Source organism: Panthera leo, chromosome A2, assembly GCF_018350215.1.
Source record: "Panthera leo isolate Ple1 chromosome A2, P.leo_Ple1_pat1.1, whole genome shotgun sequence".
NCBI classification, from domain to species: domain Eukaryota; kingdom Metazoa; phylum Chordata; class Mammalia; order Carnivora; family Felidae; genus Panthera; species Panthera leo.
In genome coordinates, this window is record NC_056680.1 from 134,714,237 (window position 1) to 134,730,102 (window position 15,866).

Below are 15,866 nucleotides of genomic sequence, written 5' to 3' on the forward strand. Positions count from 1 at the left end.
TGTTGTATGGAAACCAATTTGACAATAAATTTCATATATTGAAAAAAAAAAGTGACCATTTTATAATGAAGTAGAGAGTACTGAATACAAGTGATAGAACCAAGTACAATTATCATTCAGAGGAAGAAAAAGGCATATGAAATAAATTAAAACAAATAAATTGATTGTTCTTTTCTGGCTCGTTTGTCATTTCCTTGGTCGTCTAGCACCTGCAACTCCTTCCTATGTCAGGAGAATTCTCCACCTTACGGTTCTCTGTAGAAGCTAAATATGCCCCATGGCTGCCTTCCCAGTCTTCCTCATCACCAGGGAGAGGGCATGGGGCCTAAGCTTGGCCAATCAGATGCATCTGCTCTTAGGCTCTAACTTGGAGGTGAGTGATGTGAAGAAGCAGGGCCAGGAGAGGCAACACTCAAGACCTAGAGCATGATGGCAGTCATGCTGGCATCAGCAGGCTACAGTATTCACCTCTCACCAGCAGAAGCCTCACCCACTGCAGACGTGACTGACAGTGAGCAGTTGTCAGTGATGCTAGGTGATTAAGACCTGGTCCCCTAGCTTTCCCAGCTGCACTCTACCATGCTTAAGCCAACCTAAACACGTGTTTAACTCTGTGAATGCTGGCTTCACTTGCTCACAACTAAGAATCCTGCCTGGAACATTTAGTGCCTTGCAACCTACCTCATCATACTAAGCTGCGACCAAAACAATCTATAGCTGATACACAGAGCTACTATTAGTTTTTGCACTCATTAAAAACAAAAATTACTCCCTTCTGAATATTCCCAGGCTTCTGACTTTTAAAGGCTCTGCTCAAATTAAAAAGTCTTTCCTATTTCAGGCCTAGAAATATTTAAGTATGAACAAATTATTGAAAATAAATTAGGATAGAAATTCCATTAACAGGTGATGCACATGATAAGTAATAAAAACCAAAATATCACTGCACCCTAGGTTACTGGCTCTAAACATAAAGTAGATTACTGGAGGCAAAGTTCCCCACGATGATCACTCATTAGCTTATTCAAAGTGGCTTTACGGGCTCAGTCCATTTGCCAAATTGACTCTTGCCCAAATTTTCCTGGCACACAAATTGCCAAACAGTTAACCCTCCTATTAGTAGTCTCAGCAGGAATCAATGCATGAATGAGCACGGAGCCTCTTCTCCCGCCTCGAAAGGCCAACCAGAGCAGTGTTCAGGCCAAATGTCTTCGAATTACCAAAGAGCTATGTCCAGTGTCTGATAATAAATACTTGGAATTGTAGATAATGGGACCTTTGCTTTCCCCAACCTCTGCTCTGGCAGTAGTTTAAAGAACTGGCTTCATTTAAAATAATGGATTTTTTGTCTTACTGCTTTTAGATTTCTAAAGCTGCAATTTATTCTATCTGCAAGAGAAGTGAAGATGTTTTGTTAAAATATTTACTTCCAGGGGTAAAGGTGACAGGTAATTTTGTTGTTAAAAAGATGACTTTGGTGTTTCTGCTCTTATCAGTTCATGTGACATTTTATTTTCTTTCTAAGTAAAGATTCAGGATAAGAGTACAAAATATAACTCTTCTCACATGCTACAGTCTACCAGAATAGAATATCCTTTATGGATAAAGAGTAGCACTGCCTATCAGAGCAACCCTTCACTGAGCCTACACAGGCCAATGAATTCGGCCATAAAGGACGCCTGTATCCCCGTTATACGTGGGAGACAGATCACTGGCTCATTTCGTATTAGCCTCGTAGGACCCATAGGACAGAAACAATTTCCTTTCACTCCCAGCCAGGTTGGAAATGACCCAGTCATTCAGAAACAAACAGGATGTAAGTTGATTAAAAAAAAAAAAATCAGCTAGATAATAAAATCTTTGATTCAACTCAAAATGAGTTTCTTCCTTTTTCTCTTATAAGAGAAATGATAGATAAAATGCAAAACTGAAGTAAAATTTAGGAGAGCACCCATTTTTATACATTAAATGCAAATTATAGGCAAAACAAAATATTTTCTTGATTTTTGATAACGCAGCATAAAACCCAGCAGAAATACTTTATTATGAAATAGTTCATTTGACACGTTAAGAACATAATTGAAATGTGTCTCATCCAAGAAATACAAATGAGCTTCAGTGACGTCAGCTGAAATATACTGGCTCCTGCTTATGCGGTTCCTAGGGATTTCTGAAAATCTCCAGAGACCTCAGTGGTTGTCTGCAGGGCTTTGTAGAGGGTTTGCAAGGTCCAGAGTAAAACTGATTTTGCCTCACATCCATGGAAAGCCTTCTTATTCTTCCGTACTATTTTACTCAGTACTTTAGTTTTCTACTATGTGACATCCTGAGGAAGAGGTTTGCTTTCATTCAACACTTCTACCAGAACATTAGCACACATATGTCAATGCAAATATATAATTACCTGGAAAAAACCACACACATTAAATTACAGTATATCATAAATATTTACAGTATGCCACATTCAGTTTAATCACCAACCAGGTGTTACATGTGAACTACACCAGGTTCTCCGAAAAGGACAAATAGAAGAAACACTTAAATGCATGCTTTAATAATGGCTGGAAGAACAGATTACTTTAAATTCTAATCATACTAGACTTCGTTAGCTTCTCTGACTTCCTTACTCTCTCCTAATAAATGGTATCAGTAGTCTTGGCAGCCTATTAGAAGGGCAAAATTTCAACCTCTATTTCCTTATGGCTGATTGCAGTAAGTTTTTATCACTTAGAACTCTTTGAAGCATGCACTCAAGTACAATAAATACATGTGTATGTTGGTGGGGGAGGTGAGAAGGGAGGAGGAGGTTGGTTTAAATGAAACACATGTGAGCAGGAGCCTGGAGGTCTGCAGCGGACACAGCCATCAGACCCCAGGGGCAAGTTTGAGACTAACCAGGACTTCAAGATGATATGTTGTGAGATTGCATACACCACACAAATTTCATTCTATTCTCCTCATGCTAATTTCATTTTCCAAAATCATCATTTAAAAAAGTAATTTCTAGTTGCAAAGAAATATTTGAGACAGAAGCTGGATGAATAAGTTGGGGACACCGCCATTTGATCAGAGTTCTGGTTGCAATCCTGGATATCCCACCTAGCAGTTAAACGTATCTTATGGCACTAGAAAAGTCCAGGGAAAAAAAAAAGCATATTTTAAAGAAAGCATCAAAGTAACCATTATGGGAAACATACGTTCTTTGTTATACTTATTTTATAGCTTAGTGTTATTTTTGAGTTATATTTGAAAAGGGCCACCAGAATCTGTCGGCATTTTGTATTTCTAAGCATTTATCCCAACCCTTCTTGAAAATAACATTTAAGAGCAAACAACAACTTTGGAGATGGTTTCTTTATTCTGCGCTGTATTGTAAGAAACATGACTGTTTGAAAGTCTCAATACCTTCTTTTGTCTGCTCTCAGCAGCAGCCAGCTGTGTGGACATCCTTTCTTGCATCTTTCTGCAGTGGGCCATGACTGCTTCAAGGATGGAGAGGGGGTTGGTGCAAACTGGCTTCTTCTCTTTATCGCCAGCACCTGCTTCATAGTCTCTCTGTAGTGCCAAGAATGGGTCATTTAAATTAAATCTCCCATACCGTTCCTGGATAAATACTTCTTTCCTGCGAGCCTAGAACAAAATCAGAGGGACATATTGAAGAAAGAAATAAAAATATACAGAAAGATATTTATAAGACGGTTTTGTGATTACTTTTCCAAATGGTATTCAATAGAGCTGTTTTTGAGTAATGGCTTATGTAAGATGTCAGGCAGTGAGAGACAAGTGAGGAGAATGTGACCCCAATCCCTGACTAGCTTGGCATGCCATTCAGCCTACTTTCAAGCTTTCTTCCTTTAAGAATGTCTTTTAAATTACAAATGATGCAAATACAGCTTTTTCCCATGATGCTCACTCCTTCAGGGATCTGTATTTTAGGTGCAGTCTTTCCTAATTTAAAGTAAAATGAGAAATACCAACAATTAAAATAACTTTTAGCAGAAGTTCAAAAATAAAATCATCTCTATCCTGATAGAACTTGTTTCACATGATACTCATCAAGTTAACTCACAAAATATAAATCTCCTCCAAGTTTTGTATAGCCAGAAAGAATTTATAAGGATATTTGCTAGAGAAGAAAATACTTCATGAAATCTTTATGTCAAAAAGTCACAACATTCATATTTCGTGAAGTTTGACTAAATTACCACAAACCTCCAGAAGATTCAAGAAAATGCAAATATCTCTCATTGTTGAAAGGCATTAAAATATAGTTCACAGAATCCCAGAAAAGAACACAACCTCATTTTACTCTCAATGTTAGTCCATCAGTGTCAAAGTTAATTTCGCATCCACATGGCACTAAATGCAATTTTCTATAATTAGCCTACAACAGTCTTTGCATAAAATGGAAAATAGCAGTGGAAATATATTAAAACTAGCAACATTTTCCTAACTCGGGTCATGGGGAATAGCCACTAGAAAACAATTATTCTATGTCACGGTCAGTGAGAAAACTAAATTACTTTCCAATAAATCAAGCTAATTATCCAAAATGTTAAATGTGTTTTCTAAAGAAATATTACATAAATTTCCTCACTTTAAAAGTAACTGCATTGAACAACTAGACTTTTCCATTTTTAGACCACTGTCAGCAAGCCAACAACTAGATAAACACCAGTGCAAATGACAAATGGGAAAATCTAACGTTTCTTTCCCTATTACCAAATTAGATTAAGAAATACAGTTTACAAAAAGCCCAATTTCACAGTTAAAATTAAGCTACCTTCAGAGGATCATTTTAAACTTAAAAGTCAACACGATTTAGGAGTCCAAAAGCATTTGATATTTCTAGATTCTTCAAATTCAATTATGTGATCAATACACTGAGTATCACTTCCAAGATGTAATTTCCAAAGCGATTTCATTCTGCCTTCACTTTTCTCTTAATTTTCATTCAACATAGTAATTCACCCCCCACCCCTGGATGAAAACTTGAGATGCCCCTATGGTTTTTCTCTTACTTTTTTTTTCCTTTTACTTTTCTCTAATACAAGTCCTATTGTCATTTTAAGACATAAACCAGTCTCAATTTGATTAGAATATCCAACCTGAGTGGTATGACCTCTTCCCTTCCCCAGCTAGGATCTGCTACAAGTTAACATGTACCACGTGGGAAAGGAGGGCTTATGAAAACCTCTCTCCCTTTACACACATCTGCTCCCCCTCTTTCTAATAAGTGGTTCTCCAATAAGTAGTTCTCTCTGTGTTGGAAGAGACAGGAGGTAGATGATAAAGATGGAGGTGAAGGGAGCAGGAACATTCTATGTGACTGGTTCAGTTGGAAGACTAGCCTTACCGAGTATGGTGAATAGTTAAAGCCTGCTTTTCCCTATGAAGTACTCGGTGACTTTAGAGGCCACCGTCTCCTCTCCCACTGCTGGGTCTCTTCAGTCATAGTTTCCCTCAATGCAGGTCATAAATTTAGGACTGACTACATAATCTGCAAGGCCCACTATACAATGAAACATAGAGCTCTTTGTTCAAAAATTACAAATTTCAAGATGGTAACAGCATACCATTTAAGCAAGCAGGAGGCCTTCCTAAGTGCATGGCCCTCTGCAACTGCACGAGTCGTACACTCAGGAAGCCAGCCTTGCATACACTCCTTATGTAGCATCTAGAATCTAGTTTTTGCCAACTGAGGTGCCGTGTTCTCCAGACTTGTCTACTGAACAGGACCTGAATCAATCTCATTCCCACTCTTTGGTGCTCATGGCCCAACCCAGTCTATAGGAAACACTCATACATTTTCATCTAAACAAAATGTGGGAGTACAAGATGACAGGACACCCAGTTGGTAATCTCTGTTATGGGAAGAGTCTAGTCACTCTGAGCCTAGTAGGGCTGTCTTCTCTTAAACCTCTTGCTTTGAGCTCCTTTCAAGTAGGGGCATTTTTATTCAGCTGACATGCTTTCAACCCACCATAGAACAGACAGTGGGTATGTAATGTATTCTTGCTGCGCAGATAAATATAGCATCCAACAGACTTAGGAAAATATAATTTGCAACCCAGAGCCCTCTAAGGAAAGAGCTCATGCCATTTTCCCTGTTCGAGGGAGTCAAGTTTCTTCCCAAAGGGATAATCTTATCAGGAACCTGGGGAGTAAGTCAGGCCAATGTCAGACTCCTCTATGCAGAACTAATTCCTAAGAAAATGATGACCAAGTAGTAGTTTACCCAATGCCTGAGGCAGAATTAGGGGATCCCAGGAAGGACTCAATTAACTCTCCAATCTAAAACAAGGCAAGAGCAGTTTCAGGAAAACCACAGCGGGTAGCAGCTGGTTTTCTATGGTTCATGATTCTTTGTACTAACTACACCCCAAATCTGGATTGTATCTAATAGAGGCATTCTGCTTACCACAGAACTGTCAGAATACCTTTCTAAGGAAACCTCAGTCACTTTTCTGCTTACAGCCCTCAGTGCTTCCATATCCACTGTTAAGCAACACCCCCCCCCCCCGCCACACACACACACACACACACACACACACACACACATGCCTTTGTCCATGTGATGCTGGCAGGTTGGGACACCTTCCCCTCCTTAGCCCAGGTAACTTCCCACTAACCACTAACCCTCCCTGCTACCTCCTCCTCTTTTGCCCATCTCAAGTTTTAGAGTTTAGCTTAATTTGGATTTAGGCAGGCATCTATAACACATGCCCAAGCCAATTGAAATTGCCTAATTTTACCCATTTTTTCAACTATTAAATGCTTATTCCTTTAACATTCTTGAAAAAATGCTTACCTTTTTCAGGACATGTTAGTTTATAACACACTATTTAATTCTTAATGTACTAAGTTACTTTTGGTAAGGGCAGGTCAACAATACATACAAGTTTTAATATTTAAGGAGATCATGTAACAAAAAATGGCTTGATGTTTCTAATACTGGGTATGAAGAGGCCTTTCCCTAAAAAAAGGAAAAGCTGAATGTGCAGATAACTTCTTGGTTTATGCATCAGAATTACTTGAGAATGAAATGCATTTCAGGAAAATGAGTCATTATAAAGACACAGACTATAATTATGAAAACAGGCTTTTAAAGGAACCCTTAAACCTAGCTACCTTGATAAAAATATAATTTCAATCATAATCTGAGGTTTTATAAGATCTTGTCAAGAAATAAAGAAAAACATGGCCATTATTAGAAGAAGATTTGACAAAGTGTTCTTACTTTTGGCTTTCACTGTTCGACAAGACCAAATGAACTAAATTACACCTGATTAGTAATAATACAAGGAAAAAAACTTCAGCTTATCCCAGAGCATGTAACTTCCTTAGGAAAAAAATCTAAAACATGCATTGTGGGGCACAATTAAAACATACCACCAATTAATTTTAAAAAACATTTAAAAACATATGGCTGGGGAGGCACCTGGGTGGCTTAGTTGGCTGAGTGTCCAACTTCAGCTCAGGTCATGATCTCATGGTCCGTGAGTTTGAGCCCCACATCAGGCAGGCTCTGTGCTGATAGCTCAGGGCCTGGAGCCTGCTGCAGATTCTGTGTCTCCTGTTCTCTCTGCCCCTCCCCTGCTTGCACTCTGCCACCCTCTCTCAAAATAAATAAACACTAAAAAAATATATAGCTTATGAAAAGTCAAAATGATTTTGTAACATTTAAAAAATATTAATAAAAGATAACTTTTATTGAGACATTATTTATTGCTATGTGTTTTATATTCATTTTCTCTTAAAATTAAGTCCAATAGACAGCCACTATTTTAATTCACATTTTTAAAAATGTTTTAAAGCATTAATACAGATCTAACTGTAAGACTAAGAAATTCTGCCCTCAGCTTGAGCCTACTCAACACAGCTGCCACTATCTTGGGTGCCAATCGCATAAAACCACAAAGGATGGTTGAAATGATGAGCCCAATGTGACAAGATGGACTTTCTCAGGAATAAATAGGAGATCAGTTCTTGAGGTCAAACACAGAAGTATGAAAACCTTAGGGGTTGCGACCAACACTATCTCAAGGAGTGAACAATAAAATGGAAACTGTTCCTCCCCCACATGTCAAGCCAGCAACTCATTTCCAAGCTTCGTTAATTAATAGAAAAAAGAGATCAGAACTAGACAATTCCTGGACTACTGGGCTCACTTCTGGGTGAAATATTTAAATAACGATCAATACAAAAAGGACCTGAGAACAGAACTGAATTGTAAGAGTAGAAGGAAAACAGGAATGCTTAAAAGGATTTACAGAGGCATGACTGCATTCTTTCAGTATCTGAAGGCATCTCGGTTTAAAGAGGTATTTATTCCCAAACAATACAATGATAGCCACGATAATAAAAAAAATTTTCAAGGGCCAAAGCTGTTCTAGAGATACAATAAGCTGCATTGGACTGGAGTGAAATCTGTGTCTCTGGCTGTGTTTCAAATGTAGGCTGAAAAAACATGTGGTAGAAATGGGGTCCAGGGGTCTCAAAGATCAGGAAGATCACTGACTTCCACACGGTCACACTCCTCTCAAACCCCGAAATACTATTATTCCAATTCAAGAGGGATGGAAAATACATTGAGATTCTTCCAAACAGCCAACATAAAAATTTACCTATCTTACGCTAAATTTAACTTATTGGAAAAGATTTCAAGTACACCTAGAAAAAAAAAAAAAAAATGAAGCACTCTTCTAAGAAAGGGAAAAAAAAAAAAATCCCACTTGTAACTAAAAGGGAATGGGAAGCCAGAGATAAGCCATGTCCTCAGAGCTCACTCTCACTCTAAGAGGGGCAGAAAATGTAGGAGTTTGTTTATGCCTTCATATACAATGCACACGCACACACACAGAGCAGGTAGATGGATGGCAGAGGGTAAACCAGCAATGTTTTGCAACCCAGTCACTGCCCTTCACTGATTGCAAAGTCTTAGAAATTCACCAGCCAGGAACAAAATATAACCCCATGGATTATTTATTAAATGCCAAAAAGTCTGAAAAGTTCATTTCACTATATGTGGCAAGACACACACAGCGCACAGAAATGAAGGCGTGCCAGGGTGTCACATGATCTGCCACACCACAATGGAGTAGCAAGTCAAAGAGGCCTATTTTTTTCCTGCTCTTTCTCTTCCGGCCCTCTTTCCTCAACCTTTCTGCCAACTAGTGTTGTACCTGCTCATAAACATAATAACCTGAATGTGTGGAAACTGTCATGCCAGGAATATACATAATGTGTATTATGAATCATATATCAAGACAGACTTAGATTTGATTCCTAAGGCTAAAATTTACAAGTGATACTTCAATAAACCACCAGTTTTCTCTCAGAAACGTAGACCAGTCTAACAGAATCCATGAAATGGCTTGGTTTCACACAAATCTCTCAGAAGTAACCTTCCAACTCTTTACTTTGATCACATATGCCACTTTCCATCTAGCACACATCCATCAGTGCTCATCTCGGCCAGATACGTGACCCATGCACACCCGTAAAAATAAGATTACCTTTATTCCCTAACTGGCTCAAGAAAGGCACACAGTGCCACACTGTCCTGTTCTCCTGCTCAGAGTAGACATTATTAAGTTACCAATACAATGGAAGCTGAATCCAGGAAAAGACTCACAATTTGTCCTAATTCATACCTCCAGGCAGCCACCACCCATCAATCAGAAGTGGGACACAGATGAACCTACCTGCCAACTCTGCCATAGGCATTTAATTGCTACAGTTAGCTGTATCTTTAACTATACTAGACAGTTAAAACCACGCCTTTTATGCCTCTGTAACTTAACTACGAGCAGAATACTCCACACATACCAGTTAGTTACTTAAGGTTAAAAGAAGTAATCGTTTCTGTAACTGGGGACTGTTAATTATAAATGAGCTTTTCATATAAGAAACCAGAATCATTTTATGTTTTAATTTAAAATTTTTTTAATGTTTATTTATTTTTGAGAGAGAGAGAGAGAGAGAAAGAGAGAGAGAGAGAGAGAGGGAGGGAGGGAGGGAGGGAGGGAGGATGTGAGTGGGGGCAGAGCAGAGACACAGAGGTAGACACAGAATCCGAAGCAGGCTCCAGAATCTGATGTGGTGCTCAAACTCACGGACTGTGAGATCATGAGCTGAGCTGAAGCTGGACGCTTAATCAACTAAGCCACCCCAGCACCGCAAAACAAAATAATTTTAAAGCCTTCATGAAAGAGGCACTATTTTTTTTTTAATTTTTTTTTTTAATGTTTTATTTTATTTTTGAGACAGAGAGAGACAGAGCATGAATGGGGGAGGGGCAGAGAGAGAGGGAGACACAGGATCGGAAGCAGGCTCCGGGCTCTGAGCCATCAGCCCAGAGCCCGACACGGGGCTCGAACTCACGAGCCGTGAGATCGTGACCTGAGCTGAAGTCGGACGCTCAACCGACTGAGCCACCCAGGCGCCCCAGAAAGAGGCACTATTAAATTTCATGAAAGACGCATTATTCAACAATAAAAAAACTATCCAAAAATGTATTAATATTTGAACTATTTTATATTTTTATATAAAATAATACATATTCACTATGCAATGTGGGAAAATACTATTAAGGGGGAAAAGCTACCACCCATAATTCAATTGTCAGAAGACAGTCACTATTAAGTTTGCCTTACAGTCTACAAATTATTTTAAGCATGTATTAAAAATAGTTATCAAGGACCTAAGCAAATATGTTTAAGTAGCCTTTCCCATTTAATTTGCTATTTCCCATTTCAATAATTTATATCAATATTTTTAATAGTATTGCATAAATCTAACATATTTAAGAAAATCTCACTGTTTATCACTTAGTTTTTGATTGTTCTAACATATGTGGAGGTAACCCCCTGGTAACACTTATTAGAGAAATCCATTGTGGTATTATATCCATTATTCTTTACTGAATTAAAGAATAAAAATATTTTGATGATTTCTGAAATTACCAAATTCCTCTTCAGAGAGTTTGCCAATTTATATTCTCACCACCAGCAGTGTTTTTTTTTTTTGCATCTGTAGTTATGAGAGATAATGGTCTATATTTTCTTCTTTATTTTTTATCTATCTTTGCCAGTTTGGGGAGTAGAGGACTGCTAACCCCATAAAATGAAATGGGCCATGATGGCCCTGCTTGTATTTTCTGAAAAGGTTTGTGCATATTAACAATATTTATTTTTTGAACGTTTGATAGCTTTTACCAGTGAAGTCATCCAGGCCTGGAGTCTTCCTTTGAAAAAGGTTTTTCCTAATGAATTTTTAAAACAGATATGATACTATTTAGATTTTTTATTTCTTTTAGCAATTTTGTAAGTCATAGTTTTCAAGATATTTGCACATTTCATCTAGGATGTTCAAGTTGTTTATAGTATTCATGTATTATCTCTGTGAAATCTATAGGCTCTGTAGTGATAATCCCTTGTTTTCATGCCCAGTATCGGTGATTTGGGTTCTTTTGTGTTCTTGCTCATGTTAGGAAAATCTCAATTTTCTTTTTTCTTTCTTTCTTTCTTTCTTTCTTTCTTTCTTTCTTTCTTTCTTTCTTTCTTTCTTTTCTTTCTTTCTTTTTCTTTCTCTTTTCCTTCCTTCTTTCCTTCCTTCCTTCCTTTTAAGTAAGTTCTATGCCCAATGTGGGTCCTGTACTGACAATCTTGAGATCAAGACCATGCTCTACCAACTGAGCCAGCCAGGCACCCCAGAAATATGTCAATTTTGATAATTTATTTAATTATCCAGATTTGGGCTTCATTAATATTCTCTACTATCTATTTTGTATTTCACTGATTGCTGCTCTTTAACAATTTTTTTTTTCCTTCTACTTACTTTGGGTTTACTTTATTCCCCCCTCTTTATAGTTTCTTAAAACAGAACCTTAGGTCATTTTTAGATCTTCCTCCTTTTATTTTTATTTTAATTTTTTAATGTTTATTTATTTTTGAGAGAGAGACAGACAGACAGAGCATGAGTGGGCGAGGGGCAGAGAAAGAGGGAGACAGAAACTGAAGCAGGCTCCAGACTCCAAGCTGTCAGCATAGAGGCCAATGTGGGGCTCGAACCCATGAGCAGTGTGATCATGACCTGAGCTGAAGTCAGACACTCAACCAACTGAGCCACCCAGGCGCCCCAGATCTTTCTCCTTTTAAATGCAAGCATTTAGGGGCATCGGGGTGGCTCAGTCAGTTAAGCATTGACTCTTGGTTTCGGCTCAGGTAACGACCTTGGTTCGTGAGTTCAAACCCCACATCTGGCTCCATGCTGACAGCGCGGAGTCTGCTTAGGATTCTCTCTCCCTCTCTCTCTGCCCCACCCCTGCTTGCAATCTCTCTCGAAATAAATAAATGAACTTTCAAAAAAAATAATAAAAAAAAATGTAAGCATTTAAAGCAATAAGTTTTTCCCTAAGTACTGTTTGAGGTGTATCTCAAATATTTTGATGCATTTTTGCTGTCATTCCGTTCAAATTATTTTCTAATTTTACTGTGATTTTACCTTTGACACATGAATTATAGAGGTGTTTTTCTCAGAAGTTTCCAGATATTTGGATGTCTTTTTTTAATGCCTTATCCTTACTGGTTTCTCATTTAACTCTGTTGAGGTTACTGAATACATTCTACAAATGTCAATTAATCAAGATGGTTGGTAGAGTGTGTTATTCATATTTTCTATGTTTTTACTGTTTTTCTCCGAATAACTACTTGTTGTTCTATCAACTACCAAAATAGGTATTAAAATCTGTAATTATGAAATTGTCTATTTTCCCTTTAAATTTACCAATTTTTGCTTCATGTATTTTGAGGCTCTATTACTCGTCACCTAAACATTTATGTCTTTGTGATAAACTGTCCCTTTTATCATTATGAACTGTATTATCTCTACAATACTGGCTCTGTTTTTGAACCTTCCACTGTTTCCTTTATCTTCCTATTCAGAATTTGCCAGTATAAATGTTTAATTTGTACTATTAAATCCTACCAACCAGTAGGACAAGCCTCTTTCACAATATCAGTTTCTAAAAATTCCTTTGTTATACTACCAGCTTATTCTTCTAGATGAAATTTAGAAGTTGATAAAATAAGTCTCAAAAAAAGCAATTATAATTTTGATTGGTATCATGTACAAATTAGACAAACATTTGAAGAAAGAGGCCTTTTTCATAAAACTAAGACTTGCCATTGGAAAATAATCTTGCTGTTGTATCTTCCAAAAGTTTTCTATTTTAAAATCAATTAGCATAAATCTGAGAACAAGAAAATTTTGGCAATATCCCCACTTTCCTAATTATCTCTGTACATATTTTATCTTGATTAAAACTGTTAAAGCAGTTCTCAATCGAGGCTGCTCATCAGAACCACGAGTAACTCTGCAAACAGTTTTCGCCCAACATTCAATGATGACTCTATGAAGATTCCCCTAAGTACTTCAATGCCCCCACCAAGGAGAAGAAGAACCAACTTCTTGCTTCTCTTTACACTGTTATACCATTATTTCCATGCTTAATATCTTAATGCTTATTTCAAACTAGGTAAATCTTTAGGGTATTTATTTTTCAAAGCAGCTTTTGGATGAGAATGTTCTGTTTCTCTGTCAATCTGAGTATGATTTCTATTTCCTTCTTCCACGACCACCACCTGGTCTGGGTGAAAACATTCTTAGGTGATAACTCTCAACACTAGATATTGTTTCTTTGCCTCCTGCATTCAATAGTGCACAGGAGCAAGTCCAAGGCCAGATAGATTTTTCTCCCTTTTTAGGTAAACCTTCCGCTTTTCTGCCCAATTAATTCCTTTTCGAACTTTAAAATTAGTAAGTAACATTTAAGATTATTCCCAGTGTTGGCTGGTATTTTCCTGCCCTACAGATTTTTTAACATAAAGATTCTGCTACATCTCACTTGCAGCAACCAATCGATTTGTTCTGGTGTTTTTCAGGAACATCCATTTTTCTCCTGGTGGATCTCCATTCGCCACCTTCTAAACATACGTATCTTTGTTTCTACTTTATCACTTTAATCCTTTCCTCTGGGTTCTGGGAGAACTTCTTAAATTTGTTATGGATTTCATTTTTTATAATGTTGATTTTTCACTATTAGTGCTAAAACATGCTTCAATTCTCCTAGTGCATTTTAGATTCTAACCACTGTCAGTACTGTCATCCTCACTTTACAGAGGAGAAACCTGAAAGGGCCTGAGACAGGTTGTAGAGCCAGGAGCTGTGGAGGCAGTACCCACTCCAGCGATCTGCCTCCGACGGCTACGCTCTCTGTTCCCCAACTCTGCAGCCAGTTCACTCTCCATCACAGTCTGGCTCATCCACCATTCAGTCTCACTCCAAAGTCTATGTTTCCTTGAATTTTAAGACACAAAGCAGATGGTGTCTAAAAATTACTTTCTAAAATTTACTTGCTTCTCATAATAATTTTGTCAAATGTAGGTCGTTTCTTTGCATTTTAAATGTTAGGTTATCTTCCCTCTTCTTTGCTACAAAATCTTTCATAAGCCTTAGGTTTTTTCTTTTTACTCCATCTTTGGACCAGTAGGAGTTAACCCAGATCTGGTGCTTATCTGTAAGCAGGGCAGGTAGAATCTCTGAGCACCTTTAGTCTCCAGCTGGTTGCCATTAAAATGCTCCTCTAATAGAGGGCAGTGGGCAGACTAGTGCTAACTTACATGGCAGTGCTCCTCTCAGCTCAGAGGGGAGAGGAGAAGTCAGAGCCACAGCCCTGTGAAACAGGTTCCTCTGTTGGGCTCCTCCCGGAGGCCTTGTGTGTCAAGGACAAGGAGTCTCTCTGGCTGCACCTGCCCAGGAGGGACGAGAGCATGTCTGTGCCAACGTCTCTGCTGGCAGAGTATCAGGGGGTGGCACTGATGTCCAAGACAGCTTTCCTGGCAATGCCGCTTTCTAGTGCTTCTCCTTCACACTTGTGGAAGAGATTTCTGGTGGCAACTCCCTAACCTATCGCATAGTCTGCCCTCGCCTCTCCAGATCCAGGTAGGTACCAGCTGGCCGGCTCTTACCAAGTTACAGGTCCGCCTCCCGAAGAGCATCACAGGGTCCAGGAAGTGAGTCAACGTTCATTTATGCCTCAGTCTGGTCATATGATCATTGCATATAGCAGGTATTCCTTTAGGACATGGGTAGTGCAGCAGTGGAGACAGTGGGCTCAGAGATCACACAAAATGGGTTTGATAGACTCTGCTACTTCTATGTAACCTTGGGCTGTTTATTTTACTCCCCTCAGTCTTTACCAGTAACGAGAGGATAACAGAGGACCCAATCTGGGGTTCTGGTTTTGTTATTTTGAAGGATTAATGAAATAATGCACGTAAGGCACTTAGCTGGGTACCCGAACAAGAGTAAACATATAATAATTAATAGCTATCATTTTAATGATGACCACTAGTTCTCTCTTGTTTTTGTCTGTTTTTACATCATTTAGGCTATCTCACTGGAGAAATGGGAAGTTGTGAGTCAGATGTCAAGTGCTGAAGTTTCCATTTTAGAGCTGGGGGATTGTCTTCAGGCATGTAGGCATGCATTTACAATTCTTCTGTCTCTTCTACTGCATCACACCCCTTAAGGAAAAAGCCCTGTGCCCCTAATTGTGCATTATGCTAGAGCCCCCTTCATGGATGTGGAAGGTCAAGCACTGAGGGTGCACTCATGAAATACAGTATATGAAGTAAAACAGAATCAACACGCTATGGATGGAAATGAAATCATCATCCAACATGTACAGAAACACACATAAATACAACACTCTGCTGGCAGAGAAAATAATAATGAATTCTTTTAAGAGATGTGTTTTAAAGGATTACAGAGCAGAAAGCAAAGACAGAACAAAATACATG

General features: G+C 38.4%; 1 protein-coding gene across 8 annotated transcripts in view; it reads right to left on the minus strand.

The window, feature by feature from the left end:
• Positions 1-15,866, minus strand: part of CTTNBP2 (cortactin binding protein 2) — a 169,958-nt gene that overhangs the window by 82,735 nt on the left and 71,357 nt on the right. For all 8 annotated transcript variants that reach the window (XM_042922917.1, XM_042922963.1, XM_042922912.1 and 5 more), the window contains one exon: positions 3,406-3,630. In XM_042922917.1, coding sequence (XP_042778851.1) covers positions 3,406-3,630 — 225 coding nt within the window. The remainder of the gene's footprint in view (positions 1-3,405; positions 3,631-15,866) is intronic.